Source organism: Hylobates moloch, unplaced genomic scaffold (assembly GCF_009828535.3).
Source record: "Hylobates moloch isolate HMO894 unplaced genomic scaffold, HMol_V3 SCAFFOLD_14, whole genome shotgun sequence".
Taxonomy (NCBI): domain Eukaryota; kingdom Metazoa; phylum Chordata; class Mammalia; order Primates; family Hylobatidae; genus Hylobates; species Hylobates moloch.
Window position 1 is genome coordinate 88,669,329 of NW_026652289.1, and position 22,944 is coordinate 88,692,272.

Consider the following 22,944-nt stretch of genomic DNA (forward strand, 5'->3'; position numbering starts at 1 on the left):
AACATAGTGCTGGAAGTTCTGGCCAGAGCAATCAGGCAGGAGAAGGAAATAAAGGGTATTCAATTAGGAAAAGAGGAAGTCAAACTGTCCCTGTTTGCAGATGACATGATTGTATATCTAGAAAACCCCATTGTATATCTAGAAAACCCCATTGTATCACCCCAAAATCTCCTTAAGCTGATTAGCAACTTCAGCAAAGTCTCAGGATACAAAATCAATGTACAAAAATCACAAGCATTCTTGTACACCAATCACAGACAAACAGAGAGCCAAATCATGAGTGAACTCACATTCACAATTGCTTCAAAGAGAATAAAATACCTAGGAATCCAACTTACAAGGGATGTGAAGGACCTCTTCAAGGAGAACTACAAACCACTGCTCAATGAAATAAAAGAGGATACAAACAAATGGAAGAACATTCCATGCTTATGGGTTGGAAGAATCAATATTGTGAAAATGGCCATACTGCCCAAGGTAATTTATAGATTCAATGCCATCCCCATCAAGCTACCAATGACTTTCTTCACAGAATTGGAAAAAACTACTTTAAAGTTCATATGGAACCAAAAAAGAGCCCACATCGCCAAGTCAATCCTAAGCCAAAAGAATAAAACTGGAGGCATCACGCTACCTGACTTCAAACTATACTACAAGGCTACAGTAACCAAAACAGCATGGTACTGGTACCACAACAGAGACATAGATCAATGGAACAGAACAGAGCCCTCAGAAATGATGCCGCATATCTACAACTATCTGATCTTTGACAAACCCGACAAAAACAAGAAATGGGGAAAGGATTCCCTATTTAATAAATGGTGCTGGGAAAACTGGCTAGCCATATGTAGAAAGCTGAAACTGGATCCCTTCCTTACACCTTATACAAAAATTAATTCAAGATGGATTAAAGACTTAAATGTTAGACCTAAAACCATTAAAATCCTACAAGAAAACCTAGGCAATACCATTCAGGACATAGGCGTGGGCAAGGACTTCGTGTCTAAAACACCAAAAGCAATGGCAACAAAAGCCAAAATTGACAAATGGGATCTAATTAAACTAAAGAGCTTCTGCACAGCAAAAGAAACTACCATCAGAGTGAACAGGCAACCTACAGAATGGGAGAAAATTGTTGCAACCTACTCATCTGACAAAGGGCTAATATCCAGAATCTACATTGAACTCAAACAAATTTAGAAGAAAAAAACAACCCCATCAAAAGGTGGGCAAAGGACATGAACAGACTCTTCTCAAAAGAAGACATTTATGAGGCCAAAAAACACATGAAGAAATGCTCATCATCACTGGCCATCAGAGAAATGCAAATCAAAACCACAGTGAGATACCATCTCACACCAGTTAGAATGGCCATCATTAAAAAAATCAGGAAACAACAGGTGCTGGAGAGGATGTGGAGAAATAGGAACACTTTTACACTGTTGGTGGGACTGTAAACTAGTTCAACCATTGTGGAAGTCAGTGTGGCGATTCCTCAGGGATCTAGAACTAGAAATACCATTTGACCCAGCCATCCCATTACTGGGTATATACCCAAAGGACTATAAATCATGCTGCTATAAGGACACACGCACACGTATGTTTATTGCAGCACTATTCACAATAGCAAAGAGTTGGAACCAACCCAAATGTCCAACAACGATAGACTGGATTAAGAAAATGTGGCACATATACACCGTGGAATACCATGCAGCCATAAAAAATGATGAGTTCGTGTCCTTTGTAGGGACATGGATGAAACTGGAAAACATCATTCTCAGTAAACTATCGCAAGGACAAAAAACCAAACACCGCATGTTCTCACTCATAGGTGGGAATTGAACAATGAGAACTCATGGACACAGGAAGGGGAACATCACACTCCGGGGACTGTTGTGGGGTTGGGGGAGGGGGGAGGGACAGCATTAGGAGATATACCTAATGCTAAATGACAAGTTAACGGGTACAGGAAATCAACATGACACATGGATACAAATGTAACAAACTTGCACATTGTGCACATGTACCCTAAAACCTAAATTATAATAAAAATATATATATATATAAAATTAAGCTTAAAAATAGTCACAACATATATATCAGAACTGATTTCTGTAGATGCAAGAGAGCTTCTGAAAAATAGGAAAATTCATCTCTCAAGAGAAAGACAAAGGCAAAGGATATGAATAGAAAGTTTACAAAATAAGAAATGCAAATATTCAATGCTTATACAGAAAGAGTATAAACCCAGTAGAATTAATTAAAACAAAACACGAGTCTATTGTTAGCCAGCCAGATGAACCTTGAGTGTTTCAAATGGCAGTGACGAGTTTCAGCAGTGAAGTTCAATAAAATGCGTGGAGAGCAACATTTCTGGATGCCAGCTTGTCAATATTTATGTGGATTCTTAAAACATCACTCATTTAACCAGCAGTTCTATGTCAGAAAATTTATCTTCAATTATCAGAAATGAAACAAGGTTTTATCTATAAAGACATTTATCACACCATAACAAGAAACAGCAAGCAACCTCAATGCCTCAATGTAAAATAAACCGGGATATATCTGCCTGTTGTAGGCATAGCTATTCTATTTTGGAAGGACAATTTATGTCCTGGTAAGATGCTCACAATAGAGTATAAAAAATAAAAGGTAGGACACAATGTGATTCAAAGGCTTTGTAAAAATTATGTAATCTATGGTAGGCAGGAAAAATGTAAGAAAACACACTAAATTATGATCAGTGGCTATTTCTAGGTAGCAAAATTATAGGTCACTTTTGTATTTTATTTCTTTACATATTTTCCACTAAATACTTATCTACATCATGAGAGAAACAGTAATTTTTTAAAACATTCTGTACTGTGTATCACAGGAAGCCCGCTTTTATGAAAATAAATCTTTGAGTTAGATAAAAGTCAAATTAGTACATGTATAATTGCAAATTAAGCAATTCATGCAAATAAAGGCCCTACCACAATTAGATAGCCATTCCCTGGGCAAAAACTGCTCTGATTTCTGCACAGCAAGGACCTGGCAAGAAGGATAGTCAGAGCTGGAAGAACTGGAACCAGGCAAAAACAAGGAAGGAACTCTGTTGACCACTCACCACAGGGACACACTCTCCATCCAAGAAGATGCATCTGATTCATAAGGCTGGGACTAATGAGCTTTCAGGGAGACAACTGGCAGTCTTGCCCAAGCTTTCTGAGGCCACCGACTCCCTGTCATAATAGCCATTCACCACAGTAACTGCACGCACACACACACACGCATATGTGTGTCACACACTGCACACCAAATGCCAAGAATTATGTGAAAAGTTCAGTGCCCACATGCATCACCCACTGGAGCTGAACCTCAGGCACTTTACATGTCCCAGGGTGAAAAGTTCAGTGCCCACATGCATCACCCACTGGAGCTGAACCTCAGGCACTTTACGTGTCCTGGTTGGAGTGGACGCAAACCCTTTCAGTTGGGCAGATGCCCTGGTTATTATTCTGAAGCGCTACTTGGGAAAAGATCAGACTGGGGTTGCCCTAAAAACCTTCTTTTAAAAAAAATACTAATGCCAGGCCTCCCATGCCTACTTGTGAGACCAACTGGTGTTGCAAAAAGCTATGAGGTTTTCCTGCTCTCTGAAATCCAGCCTATGGGTTGCCAGGAAGTAGAGGGGCCACTGTATGGTACGCTTGGCCAACCAAAGAAGAGGAGATGGAGGACGTGAGAATGACGGCCTTCCAGCGCTGCAGAAGTTACGGGCCCGGCCCAAATGAAGGAAGCAGAGCTGGTAGGTGAACTGAATCTCCCCCTGCTGCCCACTCAGCATGCTTGTCTCTGATCCCCTCTCTTGGCTGTGCTCTGGGTCTGACCCTCACTGACCATAGAGCAAAGATGAGAAGACAGCAGTGTGCGGTAGGTCACTCTGCAAAGGCCACTGCTATATTTGCTGTAATAAATGCTGTTCTCATTAAGATGATTCTTGTTTAACTGACAGGGTGATTTCTTTTATGCTCAGCAGAGGCAGATGAGAGTCCACACAGAAAGAAGTGGGTCAGGCATTAAGTTCTGAACCCTGTCCCTTAGCGGCAGGGTCAGCGATATGCCCAGAGTCCCACTGGGAGATGCACATTCAGCATCCCCTGTGACTCACACCCAAGTCACCCAGGAGTGTCATTCAAATTAATGCCTCAGCAAAATTACCAGGTTTTACTAGTTTCTTACGAACCATGGAAATGGCCAACATAGTAAGTCTGGCAAAAGCCAGCGTGCTAGTGTCCAAAGAGCCTGCTGTGTGTGGGTCCTCACCCGGGTATGATGGCCAGGGTTCTGTTCCCAAGCCAGCCCCAGGCAGCAGTGCCTGGTGCTGGGATCGCTGTCTCCACTGGCTACAGGGTTCTCTGCCACTCAGCCAAAGTTGAGGTTCCAAATCTTTACCCGAGGCTGGTTCTGAGAACCATCATTGTGTATACACCCCGTGCGAATGTACAAAGAACTCCACAGAAACCTTGCTCGACACCAAATGAATGAAGTTCATTTTAACAGCACCATTTGACAGGGGCTTGCAGCCTGCATTCTGCTCCCTCACCTGTTTGCAATGGGCAGTGTGTGACTCACACACAGACGTGCCAGCAGTCAGGGCCCCAGTGCAGACCCAGCTCCTCCTAGAGCAGGCTCTACTCTGCAGGCATCCGCTGGATGCCCCCACCGAGGGCCTTATCTCTGTGCAGTCGTCCTGAGAGGTGCCCACACAAGAGAGGGATGCCACTGCCAGGCTGCCCCCATTCCACCACCCTGGCTTCAGTATGCAACATTATGGAGTCTTTGCTAGCAGGGACTGTGCAATCCAGCACCGTCTTCGTGGACAGTCAGGGCACAAGTTCCCACTGGAATTTTGAAGAGGACAGCCACATGACCTGGCAAGCCCACAGTCATTTCCTGGCCCCCTGACTCAACCTGACTCATCCAGGATGTCTGAACCATCCTCTGTGTTATGGAGCTAATCCCAGCAATTTTTTTTTTTTCTTGACACAGAGTCTCACTTGTTGCCCAGGCTGGAGTGCAGTGGTGCGATCTCAGCTCCACCTCCCGGGTTCAAGCAATTCTCCTGCCTCAGCCTCCCGAGTAGCTGGGATTACGGGTACATGCTGCCACGCCCAGCTAATTTTTTGTGTGTTTTCACCATGTTGGGGATTCACCATGTTTGCCCAGGCTGGTCTCAAACTCCTGAGTTCAGGCAATCCACCCGCCTCGCCCTCCCAAAGTGCTAGGATTACAGGCGTGAGCCACCAGCAATAAATTTTTAATGTGTTTTTTTCTGAGCTAATCTCCCCTACACCACAGTCTCTCTACTTGCTAAAAATATGCTTATTTTAGCATTTAATGTGTTTTTTTTAATTAAGTAAGCTTAGGAACTAGAGAGTTTAACAGAAAATTTAAAGTGAGTTTAAAAGTACCTGAAAAATTCCATGAAGGAGAATCCATATCCATGCTGTTCTGCGATCCCTGCACACACGACGTTTGCCGACGCGCCAATCAGCGTCCCGTTACCTAAAGTCAAAATTTAAAAACAAAATCCCAGTTCATCTTGGTGGTAAGCTTCTGTTCTCTTTGGTTTGTAATATTTAGATCATCTCACAGGCTTTGATTTGATGATTATTTTATAGTCAAAGTGACCGCTTTGTAAATATCTGGAAACACACACACACGCAAGCAAAAAATAAGCTCACTGATTGCAAATACCACGATTCATTTATGGATAAGACCATGGCTGTTGTATTTAACAGAGTGGAGGAAAGCTAAGGAGAATGGGCAAGTCACTGTGGGGCTGCGTGTCTTTTAGAGAAAAACACAAGCAGGGCCAATAAGCAAAGCCCAGAATGTGTGTCCCTCGGGAATACAGTCTCAGACAGGAACCACCTTCCTCTGGACTCCAGGCCCAGACACTAGGAAACTCTTTCAGTGGATGAAAGGATAGGTAAAAACAACCAGGTGGAACCCCTTTCCTTCACGTCTTCACCAATGGCATCTCCTTGACAGAAAATGCCTCTCTGGGTAAGCTTTTATGACTGTGCACACATGCATGCATGCCATCCTCGCAGCCTGGTGAGCAATAGGGCCAAGGTGGCCACTTGGGTCATGAGATCCAACCCCCACACACACTCACACCCAGGGAAGGCCCAGGAGCCTTCTCCGTCACTCCCAGCCATCGTGGTCAGTGTTCACAAACAGGCGCGTGATTCAGGCTCAGCCAGTTTAGCTGAGTCCTGACGTCCGTGCACACACAGTTGAGGAAGAGTCACCTTCCATCTCCATCTCTCTCTCCTTCTATGGAGGGTAGGTGAACTGTGCAACACTGCCCTGGAGCTTCCTACAGCATGTGAGTGTAAGGGAGCGACCTTTCAGAGGCTGGACAACATGAATAACAGAGCAGGTGGAGGCCCCACGTCCCCATGAAGACACAGCACAGACAGGGTGAGCAGTGTGCCCAGGTGTCAGGCCAGGAAGTGGTGAGTCCTGGTGGTGAACCATTCTGGCTCCAGAGGAAGATCAGTGAGAGGTGGGGCTCAGGCTGCCCCAGGCCTTTCCATAGACAGCCATGCAGTGTCTGAAAGGCCTGGAGCAACTGCAATATGCGAGTCTTCGGGGCAGTGCTGCCCCAGACAGCCCCCTCTGGGCACTGTTGCACCAACGCTTCCATCCCATTGTCCTGCCTGCCAACCCCACTCCTTCCCTGGCCAGGAGACCTGCCCAGTGAGACTCCACACCCTTGCCAAGCCATCTTACATGGCCATCATTTCTCACTGTCCGACAAGTCTCTTCCCACAAAGAAGCTGATGTTCCTCGGCAGGCCCTGCCCTGCTCGGCCCCCATGAACACACCTGGGTACCAGGACAGCATCAGCCTGCACCCTAAACCCTGCTAACTCCAGGACGTCACGAGTGGAGCCCAACCCATGGTCCAAGTTTACATTCAGCAACTTGCGTGAGTGCTGAAAATAAAAGACTCCACTTATTTTCTCTCCCATTAAGGATTAGTGATTGAAAAAATGCCCATTTTCCAATTAAAATGATAGTTTTGCAGGCAGGTCCTGCCCAGGTGGAGAGCATCTCACCCTGTCTGCTGTGGGCATGGATTCCTGATCTGCGAGGGACCACTTCCCAGGAAACAGAAGGATCTTTCTGTTTCCTTTTGCAGGTTGCCAAGGTGAGCTGCTCAGGAGGCTATTTTGGTCCTGAGCACTCTGGACTCAGGGAAAGGAATGGGGAGGAGGAAAGGATGTTGAAGGATCTGGAGGAGGGGCTGCGTACCACCTGGGGCCTGCATGAGGAAGGCTGGGTGAGGATGGGGGGCAAGTGGGGAGCACTGTGGACACCGCTCTTTCCTTGGAAGGGGAGATGCAGCTGAGGACAGACAAGGGCAGGGCTGGCTTATATCATGGGGGTGACTGCTCAGCCTTTAGACATCAGACATCCACCCATCTTCTCAGGAGTGTCGTGTGGGTGACACCAGAGGGCTGCTCTCCCCCAGAGGTCCTCCTGCAACCGGATGTGTCTGAATTGCCTGGCCTCCCTCCCCGAGGACCCTCCTTCTCAGCCATCCCCTTGCAGAAGTCCTTCGGCCTTCTCACAGACTCATAGCCTGGGAGGCAGGACATCAACTTGTGAAGTCGCACAGAGCCCTGTTTATTTAAAGAATGCTTTATGGGCAACAGAAACCTGATGAACAGCCCTTAGACACGTGGGCGACCACCTCCTCCCCTGTAAGGAGAAGCCTGGAGACAGACGGTGGGGAGCTGCTGCTAGGCCTGCTACTGTCAGGCAGGTCTCCACTGTTCTTGGCATCTCTCTCCCCTCACAGGATGGCTTCCCAGCCACATCTAAGGCAGGAGGGCAGGGAGGAGAACTGGCAACAACACATTTTGATGACAAAGGCAAAGGCTATGGCAAAGGCTCCTACACAGGCCCCTCCTGCCTTATTGGTCAGCAAAATGAGACAAGCAAGGCTGATACCAAAGTGGAGAGGAGGCCCTGGAAAGGAGGCCAAAAACAGGAGGCCACGGAGAGGAGGCTCCAGAAAGGAGGCTGGAGAGGCCCCGGAGAGAGGCCTGGAGGTTATGGGTCAGCCCTGGCAGGTCCTGCACAGACGTATTGGAAATAGAGGGTGTCCGCCAGTGCAACAGAAGGAATGCTAGATTTAAATTCAGAAGACCTCAGTTGAAGTCTCAAACCTTCTAAGCTCTGTAAGCTGAGCAAATCCACCACCATTTCTGTTATATTAACTGAGGTATTTGTGATAGTAGGGACAGGAAGATGCAAAACCAGCCGGTGTTAGCCGTAGGAAGCATTTACCTCCTGGGGACAGGCAGTCCCAGGTGGCACAAGTCCAAGTCCAGACGCGGCAACAGCAGAGCTCTGTGGCACCATCAGGACCTGCTCCCTGCACCTATGCACTCTGCCCCCTGCCAACAACACGCAGAGCCAGCCCACACTCGAGCTGCAGATGCTGCAGGCATCTCTTCACCATGCATCCAGACATGACTGTGGCCAGAGGAGGGAGCGGGACCCCTATGTCTCCTGAAGTTGGTCTCAGGGCCAGGAAAATCATTATCAGAAGCTCCTCCCTCTCCCACAGAAGACACTCCCTCATGTCACCTGGACTCCACATGGCTTTGGTCTGCCCATCCCTATGCCAGTCCCTGGCCAAGACCAGAAACCCAGCTGCCCATCCCTCCCTATCATGGGCAGGGGCAGAAATGCAGGGAGTCTGCTTCCTCTGTGTTTATGAGGACCGTCACCACCTTTCCCAGCATCTCCTGGGGTGGTTGTGGGGTTCACATGAGATTAAGAATGTGAGCCTATTATTCAGATGCCAACAATGTTGCAGCCATTTAATAAGATACCAGTGGGGTTTTAAGGGTATTCCATGTCGCATGAGCTCCAAGTGGTGGGCAGAACAAGGCCCCAGGTGTCAGTTCCCCAGCTCAACCCTCTCTCCCAGTTTCCATTGACAGGGAAGCACAGGGGGGTCGGGCCTGCACATGAACAGCCCTGCCTGTCCTGGCACACCCAGGTAATCCTGCATGGGAAGACAACGCATGGATCCAGAGGCAGAACAAGGGCATTTTCAAAACCGTGCCTGGCTCTGTTTTTGACGAATGCTGCACACAAAGGATCGAATCTCCAGGGTAACTCCTATGTCTGCAGTATACATTCCACTCAATAGGCCACACTCTCAGAACAGTGATATTTTCCACTTGACAGAAGACATATAAATTAACTCTATGCATGGACATTCCCTTCGGCGAGTTGAAGAGCCACCAGTCCTTCAAGACCTGGATATAACCTAAGGAAAGCAGCAGTCTTAGGGTTTGAACACAGCCACGTGTGGCCTGGATTGGTGTGAACACAGCCACATGCTGCCTGGATTGGTGTGAACACAGCCACGTGCTGCCTGGGTTGGTGTGAACACAGCCACATGCTGCCTGGATTGATCTGAACACAGCCACTTGCTGCCTGGATTGGTGTGAACACAGCCACATGCTGCCTGGGTTGGTGTGAACACAGCCACATGCTGCCTGGACTGATCTGAACACAGCCACATGCTGCCTGGGTTGGTGTGAACACAGCCACGTGCTGCCTGGATTGATCTGAACACAGCCACATGCTGCCTGGGTTGGTGTGAACACAGCCACGTGCTGCCTGGATTGATCTGAACACAGCCATGTGCTGCCTGGGTTGGTGTGAACACAGCCATGTGCTGCCTGGATTGATCTGAACACAGCCACGTGCTGCCTGGGTTGGTGTGAACACAGCCACGTGCTGCCTGGGTTGGTGTGAACACAGCCACGTGCTGCCTGGGTTGGTGTGAACACAGCCACGTGCTGCCTGGGTTGGTGTGAACACAGCCACGTGCTGCCTGGGTTGGTGTGAACACAGCCACGTGCTGCCTGAGTTGTTGAGAAAATAGTCACATGCTGCCTGAATTGCCCACAGCCTCTAGATAACCACAGCAGGGAAGATTTCTTCACTCTCCAGGCTCACTTCACTTCCTCCCCACAGATTTTCTGCCTTAGGATTGCACCTGCCAGTAACACCTTAGCACATGCACTTGCCTCCACCTCTGCTTTCCAGGAAACTCAGGTGAAGGCAGGTTTTTCTGAAGGCTTATTTGAATTGTTCTTAGCTCTTCATGAAAAGAGCAACCAAAAAGTACTGGGGCCAGACCAGTTAAAAAAAAAAAAAGTTGTTTCAAAGTATCCAGTGAATCACCTCCAATTTATAGAGCAAATGCCATTTCTAAAACCAAATGAAAACTTCTATTTAAAGTGTTCCTCAGAATGCCAGCCCTGGAGGATGGGAAGCTGGTGTTGCATGGGGAAAGAGCTTCAGCCTGGGCTGGTGAAAAGAGCTCTGCAGATGGACAGTGGTGACGGCTGCACAATGCTGTGAATGTCCCTAATGCCACTGAACTGTGCACTTACACACAGTTAAGATGGTACGTTAGGTTACATATATTTTACCATAATTTCTGTAAAATGCCAAACCTTGAGTCAATGAGAAAGGGCCTTGAGAGAATAAGTGTAGAGTTAACTCCCAACACAACCGCACTCCTGCCGTGCCAGGAACAGGTGCCTTTCAATCGCCAGAGCTACTAGATTAAAACGCTCCCAAGACTGAATACATTCATTATTCGCTGAATCCCTGCTTCCAAAGTGTGCTCAGTTAATAAGTGTCTAATCCTATTTTAGGAATTAGCCTATAAATGGCACACATTGATGTCTCTCCTAGAGAAATCTCCTCCACACTGATCCTACATGTTTTGGGGAAATCCAAATTAGTTCATGAGGCCTCTCACTCTGTATGACCTGGCTTCAAACTTCCCTGTCTGCAGAACCTCCTCCGATGTCTCCAGTCTCTCCTTGGGGCCCCGTGCACTCAGGGCACACCACCGTTACAGGACGTGTCAGTCTATGCTGTAATCTTAGTTTAGGTGAACATTTTCCCCACTCGACAGCAGGGGGGTGAATTCACTGTCTGTTACAATGTCAGGGTATAGCAGATGCTCAGCAAGTTCAAATGAACAGAATCCTCATAGGAGATGCATTTCCAGGTGTCCTCGGATCCTGTTCCTTATTGTTGATGTTAAATGTAGCTCTGCATTGCCTTCCTGGGACTGGTTCTTAGGGGCAATTTCAACAGTTCTACACTCTCGGAAGAACTTGAGGCATCAGTCACTGACTTACATGAATTAGCTGTCCACTGACATTACAGAAACTTCACTGAAGGACATTAATCCCCCTTTTCAGCCAAGGAGATAAACTAACCAGAGAGGTATTGATTTAATAGTCAGAAATCAATCAAAGAACAAAGAAAGCTGGATTATCTAAGCATACCTGGATATAAGAATAAAGACTTAAAGTGTATCTGATGTGTTGATCTAAGATTCTTCACAATCCCCCTGTGTTCCCAAAGGTGATCAGGCTTCTTAGATGTAAGATTCTCTCCACGGCAACTGCATCCACAACCCTGTGTCTGGTCACCAGAGGTCAATCTCTCCCAACACTCTCTCTAATCCACTCCTCACTGTCTCCAAAGTACAATGCCTACCCCCCAAAAAATTCTTTAATCTTTCTTCCCACTCTTATGGGTTAAAGTCTCTACTTTTAGCTGACCCACTTGTCCCTCCACTGCTTACGGAGGGACTAAGAGAGAAAGAGAACTGCAACTGAGGATGGCTTCTGATTCAAAATCTGTTTCTAAACCTAAGCACGACCCACACGGGCACAGGGTGGGAACACATTAGCTGGGAGGCATCAGAACCAGTCATCCCCAGGCAATGGGCCCCGGAAGTTGGGGGCAGCTCTGCAAAGAATGGAAAGAACAGAGTTGCTCTGGAATTGCTCCGTCAAAGCTGAACATGTGTGTCCACTCAGGAAATCATCCAGACTCTCCTTCATTTGCTTTTAATTTGATACACACTAACTGTCACTTTGGGCTGGACAAAAGTGTGGGCGTGCACCCCCACCCCCAATGCAGTCAGCAGCCCTTACCTCCCAGGCAGGCACCGAAGGCCAGGGCATACATGAGCGGCGGTGCGGGCAGGCCAACCTCAGGGTCATGGCTCAGGTTCAGGAGCACGGGAATCTGTGGAGGAAGAGGACATTGATGCCACGTCCCATGGAAGCTCAGAGAAGCTGCCATACTGTGACCACTTTAGAAAATCCAAATGTTTTCTCAGCATTCAAACTCTAAGGAGCATAGGATTTGTGGAAAGAAACCAAAGCAAACTTTGGAATCCACAGAAACTTGAGTTTGAACTCATCTGTATGTCTTTGATGCCAGCTGCCACCAACTGGTCCTCCTGGTCCTGAGCCCCACCAGCTGCTGTGGCTCTTATACGGGGTAAAGGCACATAGAGTCTGACACAGGGCCTGAGAACGCGGCCATTAAAACAGAGCTCATAGAACCCTGGAGTGCTGTGCTAACTATGCACACATCATCTTCAATCCTCAACGTCCCTCAAGTGTGCTGTTACTCCTTCCTTTGACAGATGAGGAGACCAGGATGCAGAGAGGCACAGGAGCAGAGACCTTGAAAGCAACCCAGCTGGAACTCACACACAGTCCCCTGACCCTAAACTGCACGCTGGGTCCCCTGTGCTAAGACACTTCTCACGGCTGCTCCCTGCCAGGCACCCTGAGCCTGCTAACATTCACAGCATGACAACAGGTACCAGATTCTACAGCCAGGAAGCACCATTCTCTAGTCAGTTGTGCCAGCCTCTGGTGCACCTTTCTGACGTTGATGCACTTTGCATTATTGTTATCAATGAAACACAGTGACTGTGAAGTTTCTGTAAGAAATTTGTGTTCAAAGAGCATGCCCCCTTTCGGCTTATGTTGCTAGAAGGAGCCGGGAAGGACACAGCCATTGAGCCTGCCTCCGGGAGGCTCCGGAGTATGGAGAGCTGTGTTGTCCCCACCAGACACCTCAGAGAGCCCACAGGGTGTGAAGGAGAGACCTCCGGGCCCGCCACCTCGGGCAGTTGCGTATGTCAACCACTCTAAAGAGCAGCAGGAGGAGGAGAGCGCCAATGGTGGCTGATCTGGAAAACAATACACAAAAACACAAACAGAAAGTGGGCCCCAGTGTGGAGATGTCAGTGATGTGCAATATTATTTGATGCTGAGAATTAAGGGGCAAAAGAGCCACCCTCTGCTGGGTGCTCAGTCCCCCAGTGTCATGAAAGAGGTGCCTTAGGGCTTGCTTGGGAAGATCCATTCACTCTCAGCTCCTGACCGCTGCAGCAGGATTTCGTGTGTGCCCTCTGCTGCATCCCACTGGGGCAGGTGGGTCCTCCTCCCCACCCCAGATTCTGGGCTTGCCTAGTGGCTTCCTTTGACCAATGGAATGTGGGTGGGTTGGACAGAAGATCTTGTGTTTCTGCATGCCCCTCTGGAGGTTCAGGCTCTCCGCCACAACAGAAGATGGAGCCTGGGCACTGCTGCTGCCCTGGGGAGTCCCCATGGGGAGGACATGTGGAACAGGGTCCCCCCAGCCCCAGCAGAGTCCAGACTAGGAAGCTGCAGCCAGGCCGCTGACCCATGTGCCTGCTACTGCACACGTCTCCACCAGCCCTGGGTCTGGTTCTCAAGAGTTGCCTTGCAGGGTCTGAGAAGGAGCCCTTCATATTTGCTGGGTCACAAGGGGCATGTTGAACAGCTCAATTTTTTGTTGTCAGTAGCGTCAAATATACACTGGAAGAGAAATAAGTAGCACGCTAGGAAAAGCATCTGATTCTGCGTCTATCGATCTGATGCAGAATCAGAAACTCCTGACAGCAGGGTGCTCCCGTGCAGTCCCTGAGGCACTTTTCAAGCTTTGCTTTTGTTGTCTTATGATAAACGCAATTATCATAGAGGCACCTTTAGACTTGATGTCTTCGTTCTTTGGAGGACTGAGAGAAGTGCAACTTCTCACAACAGCCAGTCATCAATGAGCAGAGCTAACACACACACGTCACTGTGAGGCCACAGGGCCCCTAGGCACTGAGCACCATGCTGTCGGTGCAAAGCCAGCCTCCACCCTACAGAATGGCGCATGCCACCCGGAACAAGGAGACAGGGTCAGAACAACTAAGCACAGGACCCTGGGCCCTTGTGGGGGCATTGCAGTATCAAGGGAGGGGGCAATGTCTTCAAGCTTAGTGATGCCGAAATTCCAGCAAGTGCTCCTATGCTGTGAGGTCCATCACCCAAAGCCAGAGAAAACCTACCCCAAGTTCCAAACTGCATACTTACAAGTGCCACATTCTGTTACAGGCTGATTGCTTCAAAAAGTATGCTCTGACATTGTTTTCAAAGCAAGCCCTCTCTGGGATTTGCAATTCTGATAAGAACCAGCTCCTTAAACTCCAGAGCCCAAGGATCTCCCCGCAGCTCTGTGGCCTGTCCTCCCAGGCCCTGCCTTGATCAAGCTCCCCTTCCCACAACATAGATGCACCACTTGCCCCTTTAATTCTGTCCTCCATGCAGCCAGCCATGACCTTTCCATCTCTGAAGTCTGCCCATGCAACTGACCTGACTCCACACCCTTCAATCCAAGGCAAGCCCTCCCTCGCCAGGCTGTCCTCTGCCTCACACCCTCCAGTCTTCACAGGCCTTGACCTGAGCACCACCTGCCACTTCTGTGCAGTTGCCCATGCCCACGTCTCCACCTAGGCACGTGGTCACTCTTGCCCTCACGTAGCCTCCCGCTCAGCCCATAAGAGGCTTGGGCATCTCTCCTCTGAGAAGTCTCCCTGAGTTCCTCAATGTGGCTGCTATTTTATAACACACTATGCCCAGAGCTTACTTTCATCATTGCATTTAACACTTATCCCTCCTCCACTGGATGGGACCATGTTATCTTGTCTATGCTCATTTATTCTTAGTTCAGTCAATAATTATTCTGAATATTCCATTTTGTGTCTGGTTCTGCTCTAGATACAAGGGATGGAATAGTAAATATAAGACACAAAAATCCCTGCCCTCATAGAGCTTGCTTTACAGTGGCAGACAGAGAAAAATTTAAAACTAATGAATGACAGCACAGAAGATGGCAGAGCAGGAAGCTCCAGGAATCCACCTCTGCCTAAAGGATGACTGAACTGGCAGGAACTGTCTGAAGCTACTGTATGAGCTCCCTGTGGCTGCTGTCACAAAGCACCACGAGCTGGGTACTGAAAACAACAGGACTTCATTGCCGCAGGGCTCTGAAGGCGAGAGTGTGAAACCAGGTGTTAGCCTGGCGGTGCTCTCTGATGGCTCTAGGGGAGGGTCCTTCCTTGCCCCGCTGGTGTCTGCTGTAAAGGCCCTATTTTCATATAAGGTTACATTCCAAAGTACCTGGGGTTAGGACCCAGTATATGTTTTGGGGAGACAATTCAATTTAAACAGTAACTATTTTGGAAGTCTAGAGTGTAGTCAAACACCTTCAGCAACCACAGGAAAGACTGATAAAAAGGGTTTTGGTGAATTTTGGCTTTTTTTATAGTGGTTGTCACTCCCCATCTCTCTCCCTGTGGCAGGAAACTGTGGGGGTGGCAGGAAGCTGTGGGGGTGGCAGCTCATGTTTAGGATGTGACTTGCTGATATCAGCGCAGGCAATAACGATCTTGTCCTCCAAAAACTGAGGTTGTGTATGTTGATTGCTGGCCACTGTTTTGATCACTGAGGGGCCAGCACAGAGGGTGGCCATTGTTTCAACCTCCAAGTGATGGAACAGCTTCCAGGGAATTTAAAGTGGCAGTAATTATTTCTGTAGACACACACACAAACACACACCCCTAACACACATACACACACATTTGTTACAGGCCAGAAATTTAAGGAAATCTTTGTCAGTCTACTAGTTGACTATAGAGATAATAGAAGAAAAACTTCAATGACCATACACTTTTCAAAAAAAGTTTGGAAAAGTCATAAATGGATGGCTCTAGCACTCAACAAGCAAGACTCAGCAACATCTGAGGAATGGGAGAATTAGATCTCTAGTATTACCACAACATAATACTCAAAATGTCCAGCTCTCAACAAAGAAGATTACACAACATTACAAACAAATAGGAAAGTGTGGCCCATTCACAGAAAAAAAATTGACAGAAATAATCCCTGAAGGAGTCTAGGCATTAGAATTATTAGTCAAAGATGTTAATTCAGCTATCTTAAAGAGGTTCAATAACTACAGGAAACCATAGGCAAAGAGTTAGAGGAAATCAATAAAATGATGTGCAGACAATTTAAATATCACTAAAGACACAGAAATTATAAAGAGGAATCAAATAGAAATTCTGGACCTGAAAGTATAATAACTTAAATGAAAACCTCACTACAAGAGTTCAGCAGCGGAATTGAGGAAGCCGAAGAAAGGATCAGTGAACTTGAAGATATGACGTTTGAAATTATCAGGGCTTATCTAGAATATTTAAATTCATAAAAGACAGAAAGTAAGATGGTGGTTGCCAAGGCCTTGGGGGACTAGGGAATGGGGAATTATTTTTAATGGGTGCAGGGTTTTAGTTTTGCAAGGAAAAGAGCTCTGGAAATGGATCATGGTGATAGTTGTACAATAATGTAAGTTTACTTAATGATACTAAACTGTACACTTAAAAATGATTAAGATGGTGAATTTTATGTTACATGTGTTTTACCACAATTTAAAAATATATATATATAATTTAAAATGTCAAAAAAGAAGAAATTTCAGGCCTGAGGAGCAGAAAGTAAAAGAAAAAAAATAAATAAACAGAGCCCAAAGGACCTGTGGGACATCATCAAATCTACCAACATATGCATTATAGGATTTCCAGAAAGAGAAGATGGAGAGAAAGAGACAGGAAAAATATTTAATAGGCATTCAGCTAATAAAGATGTAATCTGTGAAGGAAGTAAGGACTGAACTGTAAAGGAAGTAAGGACTAAATAGTCTGTATGCTATTGAAACTAACTTGGTATTATTCATGACAGGTTGTTACATATTTAGGATGTTAATTGAAATTTGCAAGATAACCACTAAGAAAATAACTATTAAAATATACAGAAAGTTAAAACAAGGTAATCAAAATTGTACACTACAAAAAATCAACTACATAAAAAAAAGGCAGTAATGGAGAAACTGAGAAACAAAAAATCTAAGATATGCAGAAAAGAAATACATGGCAGAATAATTCCTTCTTTATCAGAAATTACACTAATTGTAGGTGGATTAAATTCTCCTGTTCAGCTGAGGTCAGGAGTTCAAGACCAGCCTGGCCAACATGGTGAAACCTCGTCTCTACTAAAAATACAAAAATTAGCCAGGTGTGGTGGTGGGCACCTGTAATCCCAGCTACTCAGGAGGCTGAGGCAGAAAAATCGCTTGAACCTGGGAGGCAGAGGTTGCGGTGAGCCGAGATCACACCACTGCACTCCAGCCTGGGGAATAGGGTGAAACTCTGCCTCCAAAAAGAAAGAAAAAAAAAAAAAAAAAAAACAGAAATTGGCAGACTGGATAAGAAACAGGATACATCTATACACATTTTGTTAACAAGTGACTCTCTTTAGATACAAGGACACAAATAAGTTAAAAGTAAGAAAAAAGATTTTACATGTAAATAGTAACCAAAATAGAACTGAGGTGGGTACATTATTGTCAGACAAAATAGAATTTAAATAAAAACAGGTTACAAAAGACAAAGAATAACATTATATATTTATAAATGATTCAATACAGAAGGAAGATATAACAATTATAAATATTTACACACCTAAAAATAGAACATGGAAATATATGAAACAAAAATTGGCATAATTGAAGGAGAAATAGATATTTCTACTACAAAAATTGGAGACATAAAATATTCCCCAAGATAGACCATATGTAGGGCACAAAACAATTCTCAATAAATTTTAAAAGATTAAAATAATATATAATATCTTTTCTAATTACAATAGAATGAAACTAGAAATCAGTAACAGAAGGAAAAAGAGAAAATTTACAAATATTAAACAATCAATGAGTTAAAGAAGAAATTACAAGGAAAATTAGAAAACACCTAAGACAAAGAGAAATGAAAACACAACATACTAAAACTTGTGAAATTCAATGAAAGCAGTGCTAATAGGAAAATTTATAGCTGTAAATGCATATATTATAAGAGAAGAACTATCTAAAATAAATAACCTAACTTCACACCATAAGAAACTATAAAAAGGCAAGCAAACTAAACCTAAAGCTAGCAGAACGAGGGAAATAAGATAGATTAGAGAAGAGATAAATAAGATAAAGGATAGAAAAAATAGAGAAAGTCAATAAAACCAAAAGCTGATTCCTTGAAAGGATCGACGATATTGTGAAAATTTTATCTGGATTGACTAAGAAAAAGAGATAAAATACAAATGACTAAAATCAAAAATGAAAGTGGAAACATTATTACCAATCTTATAGAAATAAAAAGGAGTAAAAGAGAATGCTATGAACTACATGCCAACAAATTGTGTTAACTATGTGAAATAAATAAATTTCTAGAAATACACAATCTACCAAAACTGACTCATGAAAAAATAGAATATTTGATTAGATCTGTAACTAATAAGGACACTGAATCAGTAACCAAAAAATTCCCAACAAAGAAAAGTCTAGGACCAGATGGCTTCACTGGTGCATTCTACCAAACATTTAAAGAAAAATTAATACCGATGTTCCAAAAACTGTTTCAAAAAATGAAGAAGAGGGAATACTTCGTAACTCATTCCATGAGGCCAGCATTACTCTGATACTAAGTCAGACAAAGCCACTACAAGAAAAAAAACTACAGATCAATGTTCCTGATGAAATTTGGGTGTAGTCTATACCAACATTCTTACAAGAAGAAAGGAACAGAAGGAAGCCATTGCCTCCACAAACATGAGATCGATGGAAAGACCCCAGGGCTTGGGAAAAAAGATGGCAGATAGCGGCACTCAGGAAACAAAATATAAAATAAAATAAAATAAAATAAAAAGTGGCAAAGGATAAAAAAGGTTTTCTGTGAGAAAAAGAAACGTGATGAAAGTTATAAAGGTGCTATTTTTTAAACAAGAATTCCAGGCTGATTTAGCACTTTAAACTCTATGAATGTATAATTTTATTTAAAAGCAAACATTGAATAACTAAGCAGCTCAAAATAATAATGAAGAAGTAAAGTACACAGTATGCTTGGTGGTATTAAGTGTTATGGAGAAAAAAATAAAGCAAAAAGGGAGACAGGGAGGATGAGGTTGTCAATTTAGCACTGGGAAAGAGCAATTTTGCAAAACTCAATAAAAGGTGAAGGAGCAAGACCAAGCTCTAATGATCTGTGTGAAGAGAATCTCAGACAGAAAGCATACAAAGTGCAAAAGCCTTTATAATCAATTTATTTTAGAGTCAGGGGAGCACACGTGCAGGTTTGTTACATGGATATCTTGTGTGATGCTGGGATTTGGACTTCAAATGTTCCTGTCACCCAAGAAGTGAGCATAGTACCTGCTAGGTAGTTTTTCAACCCTTGTCGTCATCCCTCACTCCTCCCTTCTGAAAATGCCACTGTTTATTATTCCCTTCTTTGTGTCATATGTACCCAATATTTAGCTGCCACTTACAAGTGAGAACATGCAGTATTTGGTTTTCTGTTTCTGGTGAATTCGATTAGGATAATGACCGCCAGGTCCACCCATGTTGCTGCAAGGAACATGATATTGTTTTTTATGACCGTGTGGTATTCCACAGTGTTTATGTACCACATTTTCTTTATTCAATCCACCATTGATGGGCATCTAGGTTGATTCCATGTTTTTGCTATTGTGAGTAGCATAGTGATGGACATGCAAGGGCATGTGTCTTTTTGGTAGAAGGATTCCATCTCCTTTGGGTACATACTCAGCAGTGGGATTGCTAGGTTGAAATCCAAGGAGGCCGCTATGGCTGCAGCGAAGTCAGCAGAGAGAAGAGCAGTAAGAAGTGAGCTCAGGGAGGAAGCAGCAGCCAGGCCTATGAGAGGTGCAGGCCACTGCCAAGACTTTGGGCTATACCAAAGCAGGGTGCCTCTGTGGACCATAGGCTCTCAGGAGTAGGGCAAGAGTGGAAACAAAAGGAACAATTTGGAATGTATTCGGAAACAATACGTCTGAAGCTCCTTTTCCACTGTGTGACAGCAGGAGGGCATGTGGTCCTTGATGGGGCCTCAGGGGACAGGAGTGTAGATGGCAAGAATGGATCAGATTCCAAACCTTTGAGGGGCAGCTGGCCATGGGGTGTCAGAGAAGGTGAGGTGTTAGCTGGCTCTCAGCCTCAGGGGCTTGAGCAACTGAGAGAATGGAGTCACGATTTATGAGGGCAAGGAAGAGTGGGGAAAGATGGAATAAGGATTTCAGTTTGGGACACGTTAAGTCTGTGACAACTGCAATGCCCCAGGAGAGAAATGGAGAGGCAGCTAGACACCCTGGGCTAGGCTCTGGGGAGCATCCCAGGAGAGGTTGCTGTGGATGGCACTTGGAGTTAAGTGCTCGGATGAGACCCCTGCAGCTGTGAGTCTAGAGAGTGCAGGTCAGAGCTGATTCCAGGGTTCTGGGCTTGGAAGATGGAGAGGGTCATGGAAGGAGGTGAGGAGGAGGAGCCCCCTGTTGGGAGGAGGAGTACCTGAGGTGTCAGGCGGGGAAAGATTCTGAGGGGTGGCCTCCATGTCATGTTGCTGACTGGGCAGGTTCCAAGGGGGTCTGTCTCGAGGGCGGGCACTAGTCCTTAGTGACCTTGGAGAGAACTATTTCCATGGATTATGGAAGAAAAACTCAATTGCAGTAAAGCCAAGAAAAAGTGAAGAAAGTTTCCAACGAAGAGAGGGTGGCAAGACAGACTCCCTTTCAAAGTGTTTGGCTACAGGAAACTGAGGAAGTAGGGGAGTGGTGGGAAGGCCTGGAGACACGGCAGCAAGTCTGGATCCTCCTGCGAATGATCAGCAGAGTGAAGAATAAATGATGCAGGGAGGACAGTGGCGTGTGGTCCTGGGTGAAGGCACAGGCCTTCGTTGGGAGCCAGACATGCCCCCACACACCTGGAATGCGGGCAGGATGCACTGGGTGGCCATGGCATCACGTGGGAAGTGCCCACATGGTTGCTTTTACGTCCTCACAGACAGAAGCGTGGTCATCAGCTTCAAGTCCTCATGGACAGAAAGCGTGGTCATCAGGCTTGAGTCCTCACAGACAGAAAGCGTGGTCATCAGGCTTGAGTCCTCATGGACAGAAAGTGTGATGATTAGCCTCAAGTCCTCATGGACAGAAAGCGTGGTCATCAGCCTCGAGTCCTCATGGACAGAAAGCGTGGTCATCAGCCTCAAGTCCTCACAGAAAGCATGGTCATCAGCCTCAAGTCTTCATGGACAGAAAGCGTGGTCATCAGCCTCGAGTCCTCACAGAAACTGTGGTTGTCAGCCTCGAGTCCTCATGGACAGAAAGTGTGGTCGTCAGCCTCGAGTCCTCACAGAAAGCGTGGTCATCAGCCTCGAGTCCTCAAGGACAGAAAGTGTGGTCGTCAGCCTCGAGTCCTCACAGAAAGCATGGTTGTCAGCCTCGAGTCTTCACAGACAGAAAGTGTGGTCGTCAGCCTCGAGTCCTCACAGAAACTGTGGTCGTCAGCCTCAAGTCCTCACAGACAGAAAGCGTGGTCATCAGCCTCGAGTCTTCACAGAGAGCGTGGTCATCAGCCTTGAGTCCTCACGGACAGAAAGCATGGTCATCAGCCTTGAAGGAGGGGCAGTGCTGGAGGCCTGACAGGGCACAAGAGGCATGCACAGTGCACAGCACCCATACAGGGGGACACGCTGCCTGCCCAGTGCCAAAGAACTTTGAAAAAAAAGTAGACCTCCTCAGACTTGAGTGGATCTCTCTGTCACCAGGCTGGTGCAGTGGGAATCTCGGTCATTGCACCCCTCCAGGTCATCCATTCTCTGCCTCACCCCTCGTTGTTGGATACAGGCCTTCCACCACCCCGCTAATTTTTGTATTTTATAAGAGGGGGTTTCACCTGGTTTGATATCCTGACCTCTGATCCCCCCCTCGACCTCCAAATCTGAGATTACAACGGACCACCACCCCGGCCTGGAGTTTCACTCTTTCACCCAGGCTGGAGTGAAGTGGTGCGATCTCAGCTCACTGCAACCTCTGCCCCCCGGGTTCAAGCCATTCCCCTGCCTCAGTCTCCCGAGCAGCTGGGATTACAGGCGTGTGCCACTGTGCCCAGCTAATTTTTGTATTTTTAGTAGAGACAGGGTTTTACCATGTTGGCCAGGCTGGTACCGAACTCTTGATCTCAGGTGATCCACTCGCCTCAGCTTCCCAAAGTGCTAGGATTCCAGGCATGAGCCTCCGTACCCAGCCTCCTCAGACATTTTAAGTTCGTATGTCAAATTTGCCATTCCAATTTACAATAGTGTCCAAGGACATAGTCTATATCCACATTCTTAAACAAAGGCATTCCATCATTCTTTTAAACGTATACTTTTAAATTTAAATACCGCAACATCATAATTCATCTAAAAATACATCTGAAGCTCTTTTCTGCTGTGTGACAGCCAGAAGGCACATGGTCCTCACTGCTTGACCTCTGGCCCAGGCAATGGGTCTGACTCAGAGGCCTGGGAAGCTGGCCCAGAAGGCACTAACCATCAGCGGGAGGCTGGCAGGGCTGACCTGACAGGTCAGGAAAGAGAGGTCCCCTGAGGCTGCAACTACCTGGGCAGGGGCAGAGGTAGCCTAGGCACATGGCAAGCACACAGCAGCAGTGGGAGGAGGGCAGAGCTGCCTGGGGCATGGGTGAGGGATGCTGCAGTTGGCTCCTGGCTGTATGGGACACAGCAGCCACCCAGCAGCAGTTCCGGGCAGATCCCCTGGTGAAGGTGTACAAGTGC

At 46.2% G+C, this 22,944-nt stretch overlaps 1 protein-coding gene across 1 annotated transcript in view; it reads right to left on the reverse strand.

The window, feature by feature from the left end:
- OCA2 (OCA2 melanosomal transmembrane protein) overlaps positions 1 to 22,944 on the reverse strand; it is a 339,630-nt gene that overhangs the window by 91,834 nt on the left and 224,852 nt on the right. Inside the window, exons 21-22 of the mRNA XM_032174444.2 lie at positions 12,053 to 12,146; positions 5,457 to 5,550 (exon numbers count right to left, since the gene is read on the reverse strand). Of these exons, the coding sequence (XP_032030335.1) occupies positions 5,457 to 5,550; positions 12,053 to 12,146 (188 nt within the window). The remainder of the gene's footprint in view (positions 1 to 5,456; positions 5,551 to 12,052; positions 12,147 to 22,944) is intronic.